The sequence below is a fragment of the Salvelinus fontinalis genome, chromosome 9 (assembly GCF_029448725.1).
Source record: "Salvelinus fontinalis isolate EN_2023a chromosome 9, ASM2944872v1, whole genome shotgun sequence".
Taxonomy (NCBI): Eukaryota; Metazoa; Chordata; class Actinopteri; order Salmoniformes; family Salmonidae; genus Salvelinus; species Salvelinus fontinalis.
The window spans coordinates 49,380,578-49,403,738 of record NC_074673.1 but is presented as its reverse complement, the minus strand read 5'-3'; the positions used below and the strand labels follow the sequence as shown (position 1 = coordinate 49,403,738).

At 41.2% G+C, this 23,161-nt stretch overlaps 1 protein-coding gene and 1 pseudogene across 2 annotated transcripts; both read left to right on the top strand.

The window, feature by feature from the left end:
- Positions 1–5,794: 5,794 nt before the first annotated feature.
- LOC129862773 (pro-adrenomedullin-like) lies at positions 5,795–10,884 on the top strand (annotated as a pseudogene).
- Positions 10,885–14,389: 3,505 nt separating this feature from the next.
- On the top strand, positions 14,390–23,080 carry LOC129862768 (palmitoyltransferase ZDHHC7-like). 2 transcript variants are annotated; one of them, XM_055934724.1, is made up of 8 exons: positions 14,390–14,645; positions 15,510–15,615; positions 15,765–16,070; positions 16,406–16,530; positions 16,792–16,888; positions 17,204–17,285; positions 20,259–20,389; positions 21,043–23,080. In XM_055934724.1, the coding sequence occupies exons 3-8, from the start codon at positions 15,771–15,773 to the stop codon at positions 21,220–21,222; spliced, it is 915 nt and encodes a 304-aa protein (XP_055790699.1). In that variant the 5' UTR covers positions 14,390–14,645; positions 15,510–15,615; positions 15,765–15,770; the 3' UTR covers positions 21,223–23,080. The 2 variants fall into 2 exon arrangements, with proteins under 2 accessions (XP_055790699.1, XP_055790698.1); XM_055934723.1 differs by having other exon boundaries at positions 15,506–15,615.
- The last annotated feature ends 81 nt before the right edge of the window (positions 23,081–23,161 follow it).

Here is a 23,161-nt window from a genome sequence, read left to right as displayed (position 1 = left end):
AGTACAGTATATACATATGAGATGAGTAATGTAGGGTATGTAAACAAAGTGGCATAGTTTAAAGTGGCTAGTGATACATGTATTACATAAAGATGCAGTAGATTATATAGAGTACAGTATATACATATACATATGAGATGAGTAATGTAGGGTATGTAAACATTATATTAAGTAGCATTGTTTAAAGTGGCTAGTGATATATTTTTACATCAATTTCCATCAATTTCCATTATTAAAGTGGCTGGAGTTGAGTCAGTATGTTGGCAGCAGCCACTCAATGTTAGTGGTGGCTGTTTAACAGTATGATGGCCTTGAGATAGAAGCTGTTTTTCAGTCTCTCGGTCCCTGCTTTGATGCACCTGTACTGATCTCGCCTTCTGGATGATAGCGGGGTGAACAGGCAGTGGCTCGGGTGGTTGTTGTCCTTGATGATCTTTATGGCCTTCCTGTGACCCTCTCCACTACTGTCCTGTCCGATGTGGATAGGGGGGTGCTCCCTCTGCTGTTTCCTGAAGTCCACAATCATCTCCTTTGTTTTGTTGACGTTGAGTGTGAGGTTATTTTCCTGACACCACACTCCGATGGCCCTCACCTCCTCCCTGTAGGCCGTCTCGTTGTTGTTGGTAATCAAGCCTACCACTGTAGTGTCGTCCGCAAAGTTGATGATTGAGTTGGAGGCGTGCATGGCCACGCAGTCGTGGGTGAACAGGGAGTACAGGAGAGGGCTCAGAACGCCCGTCAGTCCGGAAGCGCTGCCAGAGCCGAACGTCAGTCCGGAGGCGCTGCCAGAGCCTCCCGCCTGTCCGGCGCTGCCAGAGCCTCCCGCCTATTCGGGGCCCGCTGTAAGGGTTCCCAGTCCGGGGTCGGCGGCGAGGGTCGCCACTCCAGAGGCGCCACATAAGTGGGCCAGGACTAAGGTGGAGTGGGGTCTACGTCCCGCACCAGAGCCGCCACCGCGGTGAAATGCACACCCAGACCCTCCCCTATTGGTTCAGGTTTTGCGGCCGGAGTCCGCACCTTTGGGGTGAGGGGGTACTGTCACGCCCTGACCGTAGATTGCTTTGTATGTTTCTATTTTTAGTTTGGTCAGGGTGTGATGTGGGTGGGTATTCTATGTTGTAGGTCTAGGTTTTCTATTTCTATGTGTTTGGCCTGGTATGGTTCTCAATCAGAGGCAGCTGTCTATCGTTGTCTCTGATTGAGAGCCATACTTAGGTAGCCTGTTTTCCCATTTTGAGTTGTGGGTGATTATTTTCTGTTTTAGTGTTTTTTCGTCACCTTACAGGACTGTTCGTTTGTCGTTTTTGTTGTTTTGTTCAGTATTCAGTTGTTTTATTAAAAATATGAACACTTACCACGCTGCACCTTGGTCCTCCTCTCCTCCCGACGACAATCGTGACAAACGCCATAATCAAGTTAATTTGAACACTAAGAGTTGAATGGGGAAGACTGCAACAGAGTTAAATCTTTAACACTTTCAAAAGTGTTATTTTAACACCAGTTCAGTGGGACTCATATGTTCCCTGAAAATAGTGTAAGTTTTACACTTTCTGAGTTAAATGAGGAACACTGTAGAGTTCAATCTTTGACACTTTCAAAGGTGTTATTTTAACTCCAGTTCGTTCGGACTCATATGTGCACTGAAAATGTTACACTTTGAGAGTTAAATGTACATCATTGATTTTGCTGTGCGTGGATCAGCAGACCATTCCACGGTCCTGTGACCATAGCGTACGTGTAGGTATGTTTAGATCCTTGGTTAGATGGTTTACTGATTTTGGTACGCCTACATCCTTGGCTAGGCGGAGGGTGTCTGGAAGGGCATCAAGGAATCTTTGGGTCGTCCAACAATTTATAGCGCGGCTTTGGTAATTTTTGGTTGGGATCTAAGCAAATCATTTATTTTGCGATTGCAAATGAAATAAGATGGTGGTCCCATAGTCCAGGATCATGAGGAAAGACAATAACTGTAGATCCACAATATCTATTCCACGGGACAAAACTACAATGAACAAAAATATAAACTCTCATGTTCCTCTCATGTTTCATGAGCTGACATAAAAAATACTATTTTTTTATCCATATGCACAAAAATAAAATGTTTCTCAAATGTTGTGCACAAATTTGTTTACATCCCTGTTTGAGAGCATTTTTCATTTGAGAAATCATTGAACAGGTGCAATAAAAGACACTTTAAAATGTGCAGTTTTGTCACACCACACATTGCCACAGACGTCTCAAGTTTTGAGGGAGCATGCAATTTGCAGGCTGACAGCTGCCTCCAAAGTCGTTTTAGAGAATTTGTCAGTACGTCCAACCGGCCTCACAACCGTTGTGTTTATATTTTTGTTCAGTATAGATCCAGGATATGATTGTGGCAATGCGTAGGTCCCGAGACATGTTGGACAAAACCCACTGAGTTGATGATGGCTCCCAAAGCCTTTTGTAGTGGGTCTGTCATGAGATCTCCTGTGACTTTGAGGTCCGATAGGAATTCAGGGAACTTAGTGAGGAACACTATTTGGCCCAGGAGGCCTGAAACAGTAGCTATAAAAAGTGATTGAGTAGGTTGCATAGATTTCATGACTAGAACCTCAAAATATGAAAATGCAGTCCGTTTTTTGGTCAGAAATGTTAGCAACACCTGCATTTGCGGGATGCACAGGGGATATGGTCACTAGTATAACCAGGAGTAGAGGCCCCATTTAACACAGTAAATTCAGCAGGCTTAAGCCATGTTTCAGTCAGGCCAATCACAACAAGTTTATGATCAGTGATTAGTTAATTGACTATGACTGCCTTGGAAGTGAGGGATCTAACATTAAGTTGTCATATTTTGATACGTGCGGTATAATCACAATCTATTTCAATAATAACAGAAATGGAGGTCTTTATTCCAGTGAGATTGCTAAGGAGAACACCGTCATGTTTAGTTTCTATATAGGTCCACACTTCTCAGTGTTAAATTAACACACTGCTTAGTTGTAAAGCCTTATCTGGAAATTTCCCAGAGTGCCATGCCTTTCTGTTGAATTGTAGTTACCAGTAACCCTGAAGAACGCCTTGTGATACCAAAAAATGTGTGTTTTTCCAAAATAAATTACTGGGAGTTTATCTACAGTGGGGCAAAAAAGTATTTAGTCAGCCACCAATTGTGCAAGTTCTCCCACTTAAAAAGATGAGAGAGGCCTGTAATTTCATCATAGGTACACTTCAACTATGACAGACAAAATGAGAAAAAAAAATGGCTCTCACAGACCTGTAACTTCTTCTTTAAGAGGCTCCTCTGTCCTCCACTCGTTACCTGTATTAATGGCACCTGTTTGAACTTGTTATCAGTATAAAAGACACCTGTCCACAACCTCAAACAGTCACCCTCCAAACTCCACTATGATGAAAATTACAGGCCTCTCTCATCTTTTTAAGTGGGAGAACTTGCACAATTGGTGGCTGACTAAATACTTTTTTGCCCCACTGTATATAGAGTGTGCGACTCACTTTATTTTTCTAGCTTACAGTTTATTCGCCGTTGGTCAGCACCTCTACACTAAATCATTTTCTCTGGGTGTGCGCCAGCTCATGCTTTTTATTAGAATTGTAGTTACCACCCATGATAGTGTGTGTTATGGACAGGGACATGGTTGTTGCAATAAATAAAAAGTTGTCCCGTGGCTGTCACAAAGTGAAATTAGTAGTTAATAAAGCCTTATTTTGAGGGCCTAGTTGTACCCTAATACAGTGGTCTGAAACTCATTGTTTTCAGGCATGCAAGTCACATTATGATGGCTTGCAAAGTGATGTGTAATTCCTATTGGAATCCAGCCAGAGTGGGGATATCGAGAAGTGTGTAATTGCAGACTGCAATTAGGGGCATTTCTGATACCTGCATTTCTTGATTGATTCTCCAATTGGTCCATGGCTGTTGTTGACAACTGTAGTATTGTAGCTAAACTTAACCCTTTCCCTAAGCTTAACCTCATTCTCCTAACCTGCCACATTAATTATCCTAACCTGCGATGTAAACATGTCTGTGTTGAGAAACCATCAGTCTTATAACACCGGAACTGACCAATGTCAGGCACAAATGGCCTTTCCTGATATTTCACGACTTTAAGGACAATACATTGAGAATGAGGATTCGGGATGGGAATGGACCGGATGAAACGAAGGTCTGCGGATGAAGGCTCGCGGATGAAGGCTCCTGGGAGTGGACTCTAGAGTTTGGCTTGGAGTTACAGGTAGACACAGGCTGTGGTAGTTAGGCTACCGTGGTGATGGCAATCCCCTCAGGAGATCCTTGGAAGAACCTTAGAGATACTATATAGGAGGAGAGATGTAAAACTTGATAAGGCTAGCACCGCAGCATTGTGCAACGTGACATGCACTGCAGAACAAAGAGGAGGAATGTTAGTTTGTTCAGGTTTAAGTAGGGTGGCAGTGGTGATTAAGGAGAGTGGGGACAAGTGTGGAGTCTGATCAGCAATGAGTTACAGCTGATGCTTGGGCAGAAGGTAGCCTAGCAGTTAGAGCTTTGGGCCAGTAACCGAAAAACCGCTGGTTTGTATACCCTTGCCGACAAGGTGAAAAGGCACTTAACCCTAATTTCCTCCAGGGTACTACTGTAAATCAGGGTCACACAGAGTGTTTCTTGGAGGTCTTAAACAAATCTACTTTGAAACAAGAGTATACACTTCACACACATGGTTATGGTCTTTTTTTAAAAATTGACACCTGTACCATCTCAGATATAGAGTTGAAATGTGTTACATTTTGAGTTTGCATCCCAATAATACACTTCATATACCTCACAGAAGACTGAAATATAACAAAACCATTTGACTTAGAAACACCAGATTTTCAGCAGGTTTTTAAAAACAATGTTTATTAATTATGAAAAACATTTATAACATTTCACCAATGAGGCACTACAGAGCGATTGGGTGATTTGACTGCAGGAAAGGGGTAGGCTACCTGTCAAGTCTAGACACAGCACAGGTTACCAGTAACAAAATGTTTTAGAAAACTGAGAACAACGAGTGGCACACATCAACACTGTTACTCATTTGGCTGTCAATATGAATGTCACTCTCATCACTCATCACTCCCCCCCTCTCTCTTTTGCGCTCAGAACAGTCTCAATTAGTCGGGGCAAGGACTCTACAAGGTGTCGAAAGCATTCCACAGGGATGCTGGCCCTTGTTGACTCCAATGCACCCCACAGTTGTGTCAAGTTGCCTGGATGTCCTTTTGGTGGTGGACCATTCTTGATACACACAGGAAACTGTTGACGTGATAAACTTAGCAGCATTGCAGTTCTTGACACAAACTGGTGCGCCTGGCACCTACTACCATACCCCGTTCAAAGGAACTTCAATGTTTTTTCTTGCCCATTCACCCTCTGAATGGCACACATACACAATCCATGTCTCAATTGTCTCAAGGCTTAAAAATCCTTCTTTAACCTGCTTAAAAATCTTTCTTTAACCTCTACACTGATTAAAGTGGATTCAACAAGTGACATCAATAAGGGGTCATAGCTTTCACCTGGTCAGTCTGTCGCGGAAAGAGCAGTTGTCCCTAATGTTTTGTGCACTCAGTGTATAGCTGTGCTACATTACATGGGCCTCACGAGCCTGGCAATGGTTTATCCCGCTGTCTGCTGGAGAATGAGATGGGAAAAGCTTTCACATACACAAGCCCCTCCCACATTGACTGTCACTCAGGTATAAGTCCCTCCCATCCCCCCTATAAAGCCTCTCACTTGGCTGTGTACACTCAGACTAATAGGTAACTCTATAGCCTTGAAAAAGACACCTAGCCAACTGGATAGATCGATTGTATGCAACTGGGAGCCATTGGGATACATATTACTCTTTTTCCTCACAACCTCCCGGTGAAGTAAAATTGTTTTGAGACTGAGGTAAGTCACCTCTGTCATTTGAACTTGTGAATGTATCTTTTGTTTCTGACTTGTATTAGGTAAAACATATTTTTTTCTTAAGTCAAGGCAGGAATGTATAGACAGGGGTGCTGTCTTTGTTGTCCAAGATAAGCAGTTTTGTGTGTGTATATACAGGGGTGCAACTTTCTTACTATATTGTTCTTACTGAAGGAAATAGCCCAGTCTCATCCATTTAGAATGTATGGTATTCCTGAACACAGAGGAATTCTAGCCAATACAGTTTTTGTCCAGCTATTACATTAGGCAAAATGTAACCCTGAAATAAAGGAATGACCAGGGGCTGGAGGGAACCTGCCTTTTGGACCCTCTTATGTAAGCATGGTATAATCCAGGTATGCTTTTGGAGCCAGGAGATTGTCTCAACTACTCGTGGGGAAAGGTGAGAATTGTACTGTTCTGAAAATCATGCTAATTCATTCCATTGTTATTCACAGGTTCTAGCCAATATGAAAGTGGTGCTTCAAACCACCATCTGCTTGTGTGTTCTAGTCACAATTTTACCTCTGGTGAAAGGCACCAAAGTTGGCCTCAACTCCAACTTGAAAAAGGGGTAAGCTGCTTGACCAAAGACCAGTGGCCACCATCTAATTCAATAGAGTGTACAGGATTATTGGATAGGGTGTGTGCTCTGTCTTTGATATGTCTTGGGAGAACTGGGTTAGTTCTGCATTAACCATGCCTTCTCGTTTGATAGATTTAGAGGCTGGCTACCGAGTCGCATGAGAGCAGCTCTCCACAGCAGCTCTGCCTTAGACTCAGGGATTCTCAGTGGACCAGGGCAGAGACAGGAGACAGACTCCTCTGTATTTAATTCCAGGTAATTATATTATATTTAAATAATGGTCACTGTCGCTTGTTTTGGTTTTACTGCTATAAATGTCACATTTCACTTTTTTTGGTCAAGCCCATTTACATTTCAGTTAATCTTTAGAAATCTTCGTAAATCTCTGATTTCTTGTCTCATCTCTTTCAGGTCCAAAAGATCCATTGTGACCTCAGTGAAAAGACCTGGCTGTTCTCTGGGAACATGCACCCTGCAAAACCTGGTCCATCGGCTGCACATCCTCAACAACAGGTTAAAGGTCAACAGAGCCCCGGAGGATAAGATCAGCTCGCAGGGTTACGGTCGCCGCCGCCGCAGGTCTCCATGGTCTCTCCCACAGCTCTATGCTTTGCTAACTCTCCAAGCAGGGAGAGCCGCTAAGGACTCCATCTACAGGCCACCCTGCTCAGACAAACTTGAGTAAGGCAGAGAAGAGGAGTGTCAATCTAGTGAATGCCAGGTACTTTTTTTATGTGTCTGGCTGGCTGAGAATCTACTGAGGTGCTATTCCTGAGCATTCCCTTCCTGTGTAGGGGAAAGGATGGACAAAGCCAATGGAGCAGGAAATGAATTTCATGCCACTGTGAATGAAAGAAAGCAGCGGCAGAGGGAAGCGATAAGAAGTATCTGGATTTTTTCAGTCCAACATTTCTAGTGTTAATTCAGGTCATAATTTAACACTTACGGAGTTAATTTAACATTCATTGGTGTAAAACACCAAGTGTTGGTTTTAATAACCAGAGTTAAACCAAAACCACGCTCATTGTCATATTTCCTAGTATGCTCTATTGCAGGTTGATTTTTAATTGTTTGTTTCAATAGCTATGTTTTTGCATGTACATTACTTAATCTTATGCTTCTCTAATATAAATAACATACATTTTTCTAATCCAATCTGTTACTTGGTCTTATTGCACCTGTTACTGAAATGGTTGTTCCTTGTTTCATATGTTTATCTTCCCAACCCAGCTGTCATTCTTAATTCAGGTTGCAGGTGAATAAAAATTCCAAATGCTGGATATTCCCACTAGCTGGATTCCAATTGGAATTACACGGAACCCAAACTGGCTGTGCGCCATCGTGCATAAATATTTTGTCCCCCCCACACCAAACGCGATCATGACATGCAGGTTAAAATTTCAAAACAAACTCTGAAACAATTATATTAATTTGGGGACAGGTCGAAAAGCATTAAACATTTATGGCTAGCTAGCTAATTTGTCCTTTTTAGCTAGCTTGCTGTTGCTAGCTAATTTGTCCTGGGATATAAACATCGTGTTATTTTACCTGAAATGCACAAGGTCCTCTACTCCACCAATTAATCAACACAGACGGTCAACCAAATCGTTTCTAGTCATCTCTCCTCCTTCCAGGCTTGTTCTTCTCTTGACTTTATATTGCGATTGGCAACTTTCATAAATTAGGTGCATTACCGCCACTGACTTTGTTCATCTTTCAGTCACCCACATGGGTATAACCAATGAGATGGCACGTGGGTACCTGCTTCTATAAACCAATGAGATGGGAGAGGTAGGACTTGCAGTGCGATCTGTGTCAGAAATAGAACTGACTTCTATTTTAGCCCTTGGCAACGCAGACGCTCGACTGATGCGCGCGAGCAGTGGGTGCAATAATTGAGTAACAGATGTCTAAATTTATTTTGCAGCGCACGTGATGAGAGCGTAGTAGTCAGCCTGTTAATGTCAACTACTGTAAAAGAGTGGCCTCTCTTACCCTGGGACTTGGGCTGGGACTAGAGCCTAACAGGAAAAGAGGACCTATATAAATGCTATTGACTGACAAATTCAACATATACCACCAATATCAGTTCAAAACTAAATCAATGGTGGTGAGATGCATTGTACCAGAAATACTGTATTTGGGACTACAAAGATATACAATGTTTGGTTATCAAGGCCTTAGATTCTGTATTTTGTGCTCATTGATACTGTACTTGAACTTGAGTTTGTGTACATATCGAGAGAAGTGCAATTTAAATACAAGTACGTAATGCTTGTATTTATTTCCATTTATTTTTATACTTTGAAAGTATTCAGACCCCTTAACTTTTTCCAAAATGTTTTAAATTACAGCTTTATTCTGAAATTGTTTCAATTGTTTCCCCCCAATCTACACACAATACCCCATAATGACAAAGCAAAAACAGACATTTTAGACATTTTTGCAAATGTATTAAAAATAAATGGAAATATTACATTTACATAATTATTCAAACCCTTTACTTTGTTGAAGCACCTTTGGCAGCGAGTACAGCCTTGAGTCTTCTTGGGTATGACGCTACAAGGTTGGCACAGCTATTTTCAGGTCTCTCCAGAGATGTTCGATTGGATTCAAGTCCGGGCTCTGGCTGGGCCACTCAAGGACATTCAGAGTATTGTCCCGAAGCCATTCCTGCATTGTCTTGGCTGTGTGCTTTGGGTCGTTGTCTGAGGTCTTCAGCACTCTAGAGCAGGTTTTCATCAAGGATCTCTATACTTTGCTCCGTTCATCTTTCCCTTGATCCTGACTAATCTCCCAGTCCCTGCCGCTGAAAAACATCACCACACAGCATGATGCTGCTGCCACCACCATGCTTCACCGTAGGGATGGTGCCAGGTTTCCTCCAGACATGACGCTTGGCATACAGGTTAAGAGATCAATCTTGGTTTCATCAGGCCAGATAATCTTGTTTCTCATGGTGTGAGTCCTTTAGGTGCATTTTGGCAAACTCCAAGTGGTGTTGTAATGTGCCTTTTACTGAGGAGTGGCTTCTGTCTGGCCACTCTAACATAAAGGCCTGATTGGTGGAGTCCTGCAGAGATGATTGTCCTTCTGGAAGGTTCTCCTATCTCCACAGAGGAACTCTGGAGCTCTGTTAGAGTCACCATTGGGATCTTGGTCACCTCCCTGACCAATGTCCTTCTTCCCCGATTACTCAGTTTGGCCAGGTGGCCAGCTCTAGGAAGAGTCCTATTGGATCCACAGACTTTTTTGGTACCCTTCTCCACAGGTGGACTCCAGTCAAGTTGTAGAAACATCTCAAGGATGATCAATGGAAACAGGATGCACCTGAGCTCAATTTCGAGTCTCATAGCAAAGGGTCTGAATACTTATGTCCATAAGGCATTTCTGTCGGGTTTTTATAAAACTTGTTTCACTTTGTCATTATGGGGTATTGTGTGTAGATTGATGAGGGGAAAAAATATTTCATACATTTTAGAATCAGGCTGTAATGTAAGAAAATGTGGAAAAAGTCAAGGGATGTGAATACTTTCGGAATGCACTGTACATTACATATCTCATATGGCATTATTTTGAGGCCTAGTTTTACCCTAGTACAGTGGCCTGACACTCCTTGTTCACAGGCTACATCAGGCCGCCAAGCAACATTATTTTGGCTTGCAAAGTGATGTGCAATTTCAATCAGAATCCAGCTAGAGTTAAGCTATCCAACAGCTAGACATTTACCTGCAACCTGCATTTAGAATTACTATCAGAATTGATTGCATTAGTTTAGAAAATTGCATTAGTTTAGAAAAATGTATGTTATTTATCGTGTATAGCATATGATTTATCATTAAACCATGTACATGCAAAAACTGAAAATTAATTAAATCCTAAAAAATATAGCTACCTGAATGATGGGAAATATGATAATGATGGGTGTTAATTTAACACCTGAATTAACACGAGAAATGTTACACTGAAAAATCAACACTAGGTAACACTGGCCAATTTTCTGTGTATGATATGAATTAGAGTATAAAGGCTTTGTATGATTTGTATGATTAGCAGTACTGCAGTTTAATGTGTCAATAGCTACTTGGTCATGTATCACGTTTATGTGAAGCTAGGCAACATGGTCAAACATTAAAATATCCATACACCTAAAGTCATATACATTTTTTCCCTTTGCTTCAGCGGTTTCATTCAGTGGTGTTATGAATATTTTAAGTTATGCTTTTTGGAGAGTGGCAAGACATTTGTTTGCCTGACCAAATCTAAACATGGTTACTGAAAACGCAAGTGGAGAGAAGGGGTCAATTAGGCTGCGTTTACACAGGCAGCCCAATTCTGATATTTTTTTCAACAATTGGTATTTTGACCAATCAGATCAGCTCTAAAAAAAAAAAAGATCTGATGTGAAAAGATCTCAACCAATCAAATACCAGTCAAAGAACCAATTAATGGAAAAAAAAATATTAGAATTGGGCTGCCTGTGTAAATGCAGCCTTTTTGTTTGGCAGTTCTCAGAAGTTTTGGGTTAGGAGCCAGTGGAATTGTGGTGCTAATTTGTGTTATGTAGCTATCTGACAGTAAAGCATGAGGGAAGGTAGCTTGCAAGGGAGATTTTGAGAAGTGTTCTACTGCCATCTATCTTCCTCTGTGACTACGTACAGTAATGTAAATGCGCTTCTCAGCCATCCTCATGTTCCTGTGTGTTTTGTGAAAAAACCTTGACCCCCATCAATCCACCATCCATCTTTGCTTTTAAAAAACAACAAGCTCTTGGAGACAATCACAATACGTTTTTGGAGACGGCATGCATTTACATAATCTGCATTGATTGATTATTAATATGGTTTAAAGGTCCCGCACAGTCATCCTGATTTCTATGTAAAATAGCCGTTTGAGTGACCAAAACATCCCCCATAACATTTTTCCCAATACAAATTCTATGAATTTGAGAAAATGTACATTTTCTCTCATGTCTAACTATCAGGAAGTCTGAAAAGACAGGCTGAGTGGGAGGGGAGCTAATAGCTGAGTGTGCAGGGAGCTCACTTTGACTGACAGTTCTTTGAAACACCTATGTCAACAAGCCACATGGACACAGTGAGGTCATCTCAAGCACATTGAAATTGTATGCAAAATCCACATCACATCATGGTTTCACAAATGATTTGTGTTGTTTTATGCAATTGTTTGGTTATTATAAAAGCATCAATATAGACAAAATGTTGTCTGTTTAAAGTAGCTAGCTTGCCCAAATGGAATTGTCAGCTATGTTTAATCTTGGACTTTTTCAGTAAGAATTGGACAGGATGAGGTCTGGGTAGTATATAGACTGCCAGACAATATTCATAAACAATGACTATCAATGATATCAAGAACTTTTATACTTCCATTTGGCATCTCTTCATGTGTTGACATAACTGTATCTGAGTTTTGAGCGACCCTTCCCCCTCGTTTGTTCCATGCTGGCTGAAGACCAAGCTAAACAGTAACTCACCAGACACAGATGAAAGGGGAGACCTATAAGTATCCTTGCCTTAAATTAATAGGAAAAATCTGTAATTCTAATTGCTGATATTTTGAGGTACATTTTTGGAACCAGTAGACTAGCTACCTAGCTATGTAAACCGCACCCTGCTGTAAACACAGTGCGGCAGGTAGCCTCGTGGTTAGAGCGTTGAGCCAGTAACTGAAAAGTTGCTGTATGGAATCCCTGAGCTGACAAGGTAAAAATCTGTCCTCTTCCCCAGTTAACCCACTTTTCCCCGGGTGCTGAAGACATGGATGTGTCAGCCCCCTGCACCTCTTTGATTCAGAGGGGTTGGGTTAAATGCAGGGTTAACTAGGTTTTCCCCTACAACACGCCTTCTGGTTACAAGACGGTACTTGTTTAAATTATGTATGAGAATAAGACGTTACCATTTGTGAACTAAAATGAGAGGTTTTATGTGATGTCCCTATAATCCCGCCTCCTGAAATCAAGTTTTTAACAGGGGGAGGGGACCAGTAACTTTATGATCAAACTTTATCAATGTACCAGAAATAGTCATTTTTCAAACTTTGGTCATCCTACTTTGATCTGGTTTCATCCAAATATTATCCAATTTAAAGAAAAACATGATTTTGACTATGCAGGACTGTTACCAGTTTATTGGAATTTGGCTAAGTATAATTTTTGTAACTTTAAATCTTATTTTGGGACTTTCAAATAGAGACATGACAGATAGAGACTGTGATTTTTAGTCAGTCAACATAGCTGGGCCTTTGACACAGAACAGCGTGGTCACCATATGCCATTATGTTATGAAATTATTACCATTTTATCAGGATTTTTATATTACCCATTGACAATTCAGTGGAGGCTGCTGAGGAGGATGGCTCATAATAACGGACGGAATGATACAAATTGAATATACTTGATACCATTCTACCCATTCCGCTCCAGCCATTACCATGAGCCCGTCCTCCCCAATTAAGGTGCCACCAACCTCCTGTGATTGACATACTCCCTTCTATTTATGTTTAACAGATCTGGGTTGAAATAGTATTTACAAATGTTCTAATACTTTTAGCGATTGCCTAAGCCTGCCTGGAGTCCCAGATGGGAAGACTATTCTATTGGTTCCATTGCACCAGGCAAGCTCAAACTATCCCAGCTAAAGTATTTGAAATTATTTCAAATAGTATTTGAACCCAGGTGTGATTTTTTTTAAACCTAGTTAGCACATTAGTTGAGAAGGATGTAATTACAGACTGCAATTAGGGGGCGTTTTCTGATATCGGCATTTCTTAATATCAAGTTACACCCATTGATGCTCGCCATTGGTCCGTGGTCATTGCTTTCGCGTCGGGGACAACAGTTGTTGACAACTGTATCGTTGTAGCTACGCCTAACCCTTTTCCTAACCTTAACCTCATTCTCCTAACCCGCCATCCTAACCTGCAACGTCAATTATCCTAACCTGCCACATTCATTATCCAAACCTGCGATGTACAAAAATCATCAGTGTTGAGAAACCATCACTCTCAAAACACCGGAATTGACCAATGGCAAGCACCAATGGGCATTTCCTGATACCAAGGAACAACCACATCAAGAAATGCCCCGAATTGCGGTCTGTAATTACACCATATTGCATTAGTTTGGGATGACACTAATTTGGGAAAACAATAACTAGCACATTTCAGACAGGAAATGCCACATATTTGTTTAACAATTTCTAAGAAGATTAGGCTACAATACATGCAGTACATTAGTCTTGGCGTCAGGACATTAATCTTGTCCTTCGAGCTAGCTCACTGCCAGAGCATACATCATGTAAGATAATAATAATTACAGTCAGTGAACAATGTATGCTATACCAATGCCCCTGACCAAAACAAAAGCAGATCCCAAGCAGGTTTCGACACACAATCAGATTCAGTGATAACGGGTCTACTGACTAGAAAAACACTAGAAAAATACATACACAGAGTCAAGGTATTGGTCTAAAACTGAATTTTCCACATAATTTCATCCCTTCATTTTTTTAGAACTAGGTTTCCATAACCAAGGAATGATTGAATTAAAGTCCCACATTGTAATTAAATTATGTGAATGTATGTTCAAACTATTTCAGGGCCCGTTTCAAAATGTGTTATTGCTTTATGCATTCTCACATTCTTACAGGAATGATCCTCCAAAATGTAACATGTTCTTAATTCAAGATTTTATAGCACCTTGTTTAGTACTGCCTGGGACCCCACCACATGCAGTAACATGGGTAACATAAATATGGGAGGGGCCCAGTGGCTAAACCCTACAGTACACAGGTAGGTTTACTGAGTAGTCTCTTTACATACATTTTGTAATTACAAAAAGCAAATATTTGCCTGTTGCACAAAAACTTCTGATTTAATCAACTAAATAAGTAGCTAAATGATTAAAACATTTTTAAAAAGTATACAAATCTGATCATAACAAAATTGGACAGTTCTCAAAATATTCTACAATACCGGAAATGCACCTTCCCAAACATTGTTGTGTAGCTAGCGTTAGCCTAGCTACTTGCCTTGAGTGGGGCTCTGTCATGAATGAAATTGAAGCCTTATTCCATCAGAAGGAAACTTGTAAACTGTCTAAGGGTAAGCATTTAGTTACTTAATATTTAACGTTAATAATGCTAGCGCAAATACCTACAGCTGCTCACTAATGTTAGACAGTTGTAAATGTTAGCCGACAGCTGGCTAGAAGTGCTAACGTTACCTAGCTAACCATTATCAGTCAAGGAGATAAGTTTGACACCACTAGCTTACTACTGTCGGATGTCAATCGTTTGTTTCGTAAGTAGTTGAATGAACTTTGCTACTGCACAACCTATTAACATCAACCACCACGGAGGGCTAGCTAGCTGTCTTTTTATGTGTTTACGACGTCGTTAGCTAGCAAGCTGCATAATGCCATATTCTCAAAGGTCTTTATTTAAAAATTATGTGCAAATGGTATTCCATCTGCTGTGCACACAACATTGTTACTGAATCAGATGTTGACCTCTGATTTATAGATATGGATTGTTGAACTGTCACCGTAATCATTACACAAAACAGTTGCCAAACGAACCAAAATGTCCGTTTCTATTGGACAGGTTCCGCAAACAGGCCGGTACCTACCTGAATCTGTCTAATAGAAACGCTAGTTTTGCAATTGTTTGGAGAAATTATTACAAATGTAAACGCAATCGAGAGTTTTTATATTGGACAAATTCAGGGGTGTATTCATTCCGCTTAAACAGAAGCAACCGAAACGGGGAGGGACCTACCTGAATGTGTCCAATAGAAACTCTATTTTTGTTGTTTACTTCCGTATGGTTCTTTAACGGTCAACAGTTTCTGTAATGAATACACCCCAGGTAGGGCACTCCCCCTTTCGAACCATTTTCTCTGTTTGCTTCCTTTTGATTCTTAAACTGTAAATGGTTTCTGTAATGAATACACCCCTGTTACAGCAAGGCTGTTTCACTTTCAACTATGTGGCCTGAGAAGTCAGGCCCTGGATGCTCTCATCAGTAGTGCTGAAGATTGGACACAATGGCACTCTAAAGGACACTAACAAAAAGTGAGTACAAAGTATGCCTAATTAGTCAAGGGGCACGAAGTAGGGCTTAATAGCCTATGTCCACAATTAGACCAAAGTGTTTTATTTGAACAAATACTATATTTTTCTTTCTGCGCTTTCATATTCCCTTCTTCTGTCTCTCCCTGCAGGGCAGCATGTCTTCAGGTCATCGGCTGCGAGATGTAGAGCAACAGCACCCCCTGCTGGACAGGGAGGAGGCTGCAGCGGGTTCCGCAGTAGGGGAAGTGGAACGGGTGTGGTTCATCCAGGACGGCTGTGGCATGGTCTGTGCCTTCATCACCTGGTTCCTGGTGCTCTACGCCGACTTTGTGGTCACCTTTGTCATGCTGCTGCCCTCCAAGAGCTTCTGGTACGCTGTGGTCAACGGCGTGGTCTTCAACTGCCTGGCCGTGCTGGCACTCAGCTCGCACCTGCGCACCATGCTCACCGACCCGGTGAGTGAACTGACCACTGCAGGGTCGTGCTCATTAGGGCCCACCGTAACAAAGAAGCGAGGATGCATTGTAATGTTGGGTGACTTGAAAAAGGGAGTGACTTTGAATGGAGGGCAAGACGGACCATATAAGCAGTAAACTAAGCAGTCAGAAAGAATGTCATATGAGAGCACTCTGATGTTCATGGGCACATTATAGGAACCGTGTGTTGTCCTATTAGCAATGAAAGAACTGACTTTCGAGGAGTTTCCTTGAAGTTTTGAATGAGTCTGTCCAAGCATGCCCCCCTCAGTCTGCATGTTTCCATTCTGTCCATCCTTGTGTCTGTTTTTTAGGGAGCTGTGCCCAAAGGCAACGCCACCAAGAAATACATGGAGAGCCTGAAGCTGAAACCAGGAGAAGTCATCTATAAATGTCCCAAATGCTGCAGCATCAAACCTGAGAGAGCCCACCACTGCAGGTGAGAAAGAAATGCGTTGTGTGCTTTCTGTATTATGCTTTATGTTATCTAGGGCCAGGGTCTTTTCCTGGTTGAGTAACTAGGCAAAATTCCCTATTTCGGACCAATATGCTGGGTCCTGTTCATTAGTCCACACTGTAGAAAAACTTTTGAAATGGAAAACAAAAAGGAAAATTTCATATTGGAGCAGTCCAAGTAGTCCCTGCCAGTTTCAGTCAATTTTCTTCCGTTTGACCATGGTTTTGTTTCCTTCTCCTGTAGTATTTGTAAGCGCTGCATCCGTAAGATGGATCACCACTGTCCATGGGTAAACAACTGTGTCGGAGAGAACAACCAGCGCTTCTTTGTCCTCTTCACTGTGAGTTCCATCTCAGATCCACATTGTTTAAGTCCAGATGCACAATGGAAATGGTGAAATGCATTTCTAGTACATCAGTCCAATTAATCAACTAATAGGGCAAAATGATGAATATATATTTTTTTTTGCGACTGACATCCCTATTTTGTGCTATTGTGTAGTTTTGCATGGGAACAATGGGTTTGACAACTATTAGGCTGTCCTCTTTATTTGTGGCATCTTCTCCCCTTGCTTATCATAAAAGCCCGTAAACCAAACAGTCCCTGTTAACTGTTTGCTACAAGGAAACATCATAATTCCTTCTCTTTTTTTCAGATGTACATAGCGATGATCTCCACCCACGCTCTCACCCTGAGTGGGTACCAGTTCGTAACCTGTGTCAAAGTCCAGTGGAGTGGTGAGTGTCATTATATGAGTCGTTGTCTAAATATACTGTTCCTTTTTAAATACAACTACATTGACTTCAATGTGCCCTGTTTAAAGACACAATCTGGGATTTACTTGCCAAAATACTGTACCCATCATAAGTATTTTGTTGCATAACAAAGTGGGATTGAAATTGATTTAATTGTGATTATTTTGTCACGGATCTATATAAAATACACCATAATGTCAAGGTTAAAAGAAAATGTATATAAATGTTCACAAATGTATAAAAAATAAATAACTCAAATGTCATGGGTGTACAAGTATCTCAACCCCTTTCTTATGGCAAGCCTAAATAAATTTAGGTGCACAAATTTGCTTAACAAATCACACAATGGGCCCTCCGAGTGGCGCAGCGGTCTGAGGCGTCACTACAGACCCAGTTCGATCCCAGGCTGTGTCACAACCGACCGTGACCGGGAGTCCCATAGGGCGGCGCAAAATTGGCCCAGCGTCGTCTGGGTTAGGGGATGGTTTGGCCTGGGGGGGCTTTACTTGGCTCATCGCTCTCTAGCGGCTCCTTGTGGTGGGGACATTGGTGCAGCTGGCTTCCGCATTAAGCGGGCGGGTGTTAAGAAGCGTCGCATGACTCGACCTTCTCCTCTCCCGAGCCCGTTGGGGAGTTGCAGCGATGAGAGAAGTTTGTGAATAAAACATTTAAAATAATTATCAAACAACAAGTTGCATTGACTCACTCTGTGTGCAATAATAGGGTTTAACGTGATCTTTGAATGACTACTTCATCTCTGTATACCACACACACACAATTATATGTAAGGTCCCTCAGTCGAGTAGTGAATTTCAAGCACATATTCAACCACAAAGAACAGAGAGCCTCGCCAATGCTTCGCACAGAAGGGCAAAATAAAAAGTACACACTGAATATCCCTTTGAGCATGGTGAAGTCCTAAATACAAGGTGTTAAGTTCGGTGAAAATCCAACACAACACATAAAATGGGAGCCCTATGAAATAACAACTATGGAATCATGTAGTAACCAAAAAAGTGTTAAACAAATCAAAATATATTTTATATTCTTCAAAGTAGCCACCTTGGTGAAAGCTTTGCACACTCTTGGCATTTTCTCAACCAGCGTCACTTGGAATGCTAAAAAGACCAAGAGATAAGTTCATTAGACTTATCAGTCTGAGAAATTACAGCTCAAATAAATGCTTCACAGAGTTCAAGTAACAGACGCATCTCAACATCAACTGTTCAGAGGAGACTGTGTGAATCAGGCCTTCATGGTTGAATTGCTACAAAGAAACCACTACTAAAGGACACCAAAAGTATGAAGAGACTTGCTTGGGCCAAGAATCACGAGCAATGGACATTGGACCGGTGGAAATCTGTCCTTGGGTCTGATGAGCCCAAATTTGAGATTTTTGGTTCCAACCGTCGTGTCTTTGTGAGACGCAGAGTAGGTGAATGGATGATCTCCGTGAAGCATGGAGGATGAGGTGTGATGGTGTGGGGGTGCTTGGCTGGTGACAGTGTCAGTTATTTATTTACAATTCAAGGCACACTTAACCAGCATGGCTACCACAGCATTCTGCAGCGATATGCCATCCCATCTGGTTTGGGCTTAGTGGGACTATCATTTGTTTTTCAACAGAACAATTACCCGAAACATATCCAGGCTGTGTAAAAACTATTTGACCAAGAAGGATTTTGATGGAGTGTTGCATCAGATGATCTGGGCTCCCCAATCACACGACCTCAACCCAATTGAGATGGTTTGGGATGAGTTAGACCGCAGAGTGAAGGAAAAGTAGCCAACAAGTGATCAGCATATGTGGGAACTCCTTCAAGAATGTTGGAAAGGTTAAGCTGGTTGAGGGAATGCCAAGAGTGTGCAAAGCTGTCATCAAGGCTAAAGGTGGCTACATTGAAGAATCTAAAATACATTTTGATTTAACGCTTTTTTGGTTACTACATGATTCCATGTGTGTTATTTCATAGTTTTGATGTCTTCACTATTATTCTACAATGTATAAAATATGACAAATAATGAGCAGGTGTGTCAAATTTTGACTGGTTGTGTGTGTCTGTGTGTATGTACAGTTGAAGTCGGAAGTTTACATACACCTTAGCCAAATACATTTAAACTCCGAGTCAGGCCTACAAACCTGACTCCATTACACCAGCTCTGTCTGGAGGAATGGGCCAAAATACACCCAATGTATTGTGGGAAGCTTGTGGAAAGCTACCTGAAATGTTTGACCCAAGTTAAACAATTTAAAGGCAATGCTACCAAATACTAATTGAGTGTATGTAAACTTCTGACCCACTGAGAATGTGATGAAAGAAAAAAAAGCTGAAAGAAATAATTCTCTCTACTATTTTTCTGACATTTCACATTATTAAAATATAGTGGTGATCCCAACTGACCTAAGACGGGGCATTTTTACTAGAATTGAATGTAAGGAATTGTGAAAAACTGAGTTTAAATGTATTTGGCTAAGGTGTATGTAAACTTCTGACTTCAACTGTATGTATAACATTTAAAAAAAAAAAAATGTAATAACATATATACATTACATAGTATTTTGTGTAGATCGTTGACAAAAAATTGCAATTACATCCATTTTAATCCCACTTTGTAACAGAATAAAATGTGAAGAAATCCAAGTGGGTGACTATTTATGATAAGCATTGTAAGATTGCTTGTAAACAAAGTCTTTGTTCAGAAAATGTCACAGCTTCAAAATATGCTTAAAATGACCATTTTAATTTAGTGGACTATCATTCTTTGCATCCATAGCTCCATCTATGAATTTGATAGTGGTTATTTTTCTTTTGCCCCATCCCTCAGCTTTATAGCAAACCAAGTGGCGGGGCAGCCGTTTTTTGATTTTCAAATTCAGGATTGCAGCTTCAAATATAACTACATTGAGGGTCAGTGTTGATGTCATTATGCTGGATGATGTTTCTGCCCCTCCAGAGTGCAGTGACTTTTCCCCTCCGGTGACGGTGATGCTGATGATCTTCCTCTGCCTGGAGGGCCTCCTCTTCCTCAGCTTCACAGCTATCATGTTTGGCACTCAGGTCCACTCCATCTGCAATGATGAGACAGTGAGGAGATTAACAGTATATGCCACTTAGCAGATGTTTTTTTTAAATTACATTTTTTATCCTAAGTAAGTTTCTGCACGGTGATTGCCTACGTTTTCAATTTGTGTTATGTGATTCTTGTGGGAATTGAACACACGACCTTAGATATACAATGTAGATAGAGTATTGTGCATGATTAAGAATTGTTTCCATGTTATACATTACATTCTCAGGTCCACTCCATCTGCAACAAGACGGTGAGGAGCCAAACCACATAGACAAACCATAGATAGACATGCAGGGCTTATTCAGTAGGGCAACGGCATTACAGAACGCCATTCTACATTGACCAGTTCTATCAGCAATAAGATTCTCTATTCTGCATGATTGGGATTTGTTTCCAAGTGTCCTGCCCCTCTGAACAAGCACATGGCCATGGTAGTGAAGTCCCATTTGTCAATAGAATCAGGAGGGAAATGGGGCCTATTTACAAATGAGACATCAGCCTCCTTCATAAAACTGTTAAAAATGTAAGAAAGTAGAAACTTAGTGGTGGTGATGTTGATGAGACTCGTGACCTATGGCAAGCTAATTTACCATTGTGGTTATTTGCCCATTAGCTGAACTTTTATTGAAAAAGTTGAAAAAGTGTGTGTGTGTGTGTGTGTTACTAGGAGATTGAGCGTCTGAAGAATGAGAAGCCCACGTGGGAGAGGCAAGTTCGCTGGGAGGGCATGAGGAGCGTGTTTGGGGGCCAGCCGTCACTGCTGTGGATCAACCCGTTTGCCGGTCTCCGACTGCGCCGGCTACTCACCACTAGCTCCCGGAAAGCCGGCGCCGAGTTTTCAGTTTGACCTCTCACATTATGAGCAGCTTCGTACAGGAACTGTCAGGAACAATCTAAGGAACCGGTCTCTGACACCAGGGTCCTGTTCATTTAGGCATCAAACAGACGAAAACGGATTGAAACAGGAAAGGGACTATGCGGACTTGTCCAATAAGAAACGTACATTTTAGTTTTATTTTGCTAAATATTTTCCATTGCGTGCCCTAATGAACACGAGCCAGCTACCAGGAAGACTCAAGTTCTATACATCCGCATGGACAATGGTGCTTCTGAACATCACGTCTCCCTGTAGCTGACATGGAGCAGGAATCAAAAGAGCAAGAGACCCATCGAAAACTGTTTAAAGATCAAATGAAAGTGTACTGTAGTCCTAAAACAGACTGAAACACAACATACTACACAGTAAACATTTCCTGAATTGACGCCTAAAGGGAGAATCCACTGTATCTCAAGAGGACTGTTCTGTTGTTTAGTTATTGACTTCCTTTTAAAGACACTTGTTGTTTTCTGCTCTTCCTCACTCTGGGGGGTGAGTGAGTAAAGCCTAATTTATACCTCACGTTACATACGCAACAGAAGAACTCAATTAGCTACTCAAAATGACAATCTTGTACTTGTATCGAGTTACAAATTGCTGGACTGCACACGTCTGTGTATTTTGGCTACGGATCTATGTAGGGTTCGCCATTTTACGTAGCTAATTGGAGATCTTGCATCCGTATGTAGGGTTATGAATTAGGCTTAAGTGTCCTTCCCTGGCCGTAGATTGCTGCACCTCTGGAAAAACAATGTGCTGGAATTGGTGTTAACCACTACTATATCATACTTTTTTTATGAAAACAGTATATTGCTGGATATATTGCTGGCGAATCCTGGTTTTGCATACCAAAAAAAGTGTGTTTACCACTTGTAGGAGTTCGATGAGTTGGGGTGGGGAAGGAGGCATATGAATAATTAATGGCAGCAAGATGGTAGAGAACTACTATAATCAGCAGTTTGAATTCTGCATGAGGCAATCACATCAACTTTTACTAATGTGTCTGACAAATTTGCTGTGAAGTTGACCATTTTTAAAGGCATAGGAACTGGATTCATTAGCCAAACGTTAGCATCATGGTTCTTTTAATAGGAAGTAAGAATGCTATGATCATTTTCTTAAACTGCTCTAATTTAAAGGTAAACTCAGTGTTGCACGAAGTGAACAGCAATATTGGGCCAGTTTCCGCAACAACTAAGAGCGTTGCAGCGCGAGTCTAAACTTTTCTGCTGTTTTGGTGATGTCGTAGCTACCACTTTAGCAGCGTGAAGCACACCCGTGCATATTGGCAGATACTCTGTGTGTCTCTGAGAGCCAAGTCTTGCATCACACTCATCTCAATGTCTGCGGTGCTGGTCGTGGCAACGTCAAAACGCTGAGTCTACCTTTTTAAAATTGTAATTTGTGTGTAATGGACTATGTGACTCCAGCAGAGTCCATGATTATCTCTTAACAGTCAAAAGCTTACATGGTACTGTATGGTATTTACTTTATCAAGTCTAAATACAGTACTGTACACAACCTTATGAGCTTTCACACAAAAGTATGTGCATGTGCCTCCCTCAAGTATTCCATGCTATACACTCCTATGTTATACTCTCCTATGTATACAGGGGAAGTTCCTATCTAACTGATCTGAAAATAATTCTGATTAACCGTTATGATTTTTTCATTGGACATTTGATGGACTGGATAAAGTAATGTATGAGGACTTGGCTGTTTTTAAATGCTCTTGTTATGAGATTATAGAGTATGTTATGTACTTCTGTTTTGAACCCTTTCTTGCTAACTTTTACCGGGCTCCCATTTTAAATGAACTTAATTTCTACCTGTAAAATCCTGATTTCTTTGTCAATATTACTGTATAGAAGATAAGAGTGGTAATCCAGTATGCAGCACTTCAAAAAGC

Coding starts and splice junctions, on each gene's coding strand:
- LOC129862768 (XM_055934724.1), top strand. CDS start 15,771: ATGTCTTCAGGTCATCGGCTGCGAGATGTAGAGCAACAGCACCCCCTG. Junction 16,071..16,405: donor GCACCATGCTCACCGACCCG/GTGAGTGAACTG, acceptor TCTGTTTTTTAG/GGAGCTGTGCCCAAAGGCAA. Junction 20,390..21,042: donor CCATCTGCAATGATGAGACA/GTGAGGAGATTA, acceptor GTGTGTTACTAG/GAGATTGAGCGTCTGAAGAA.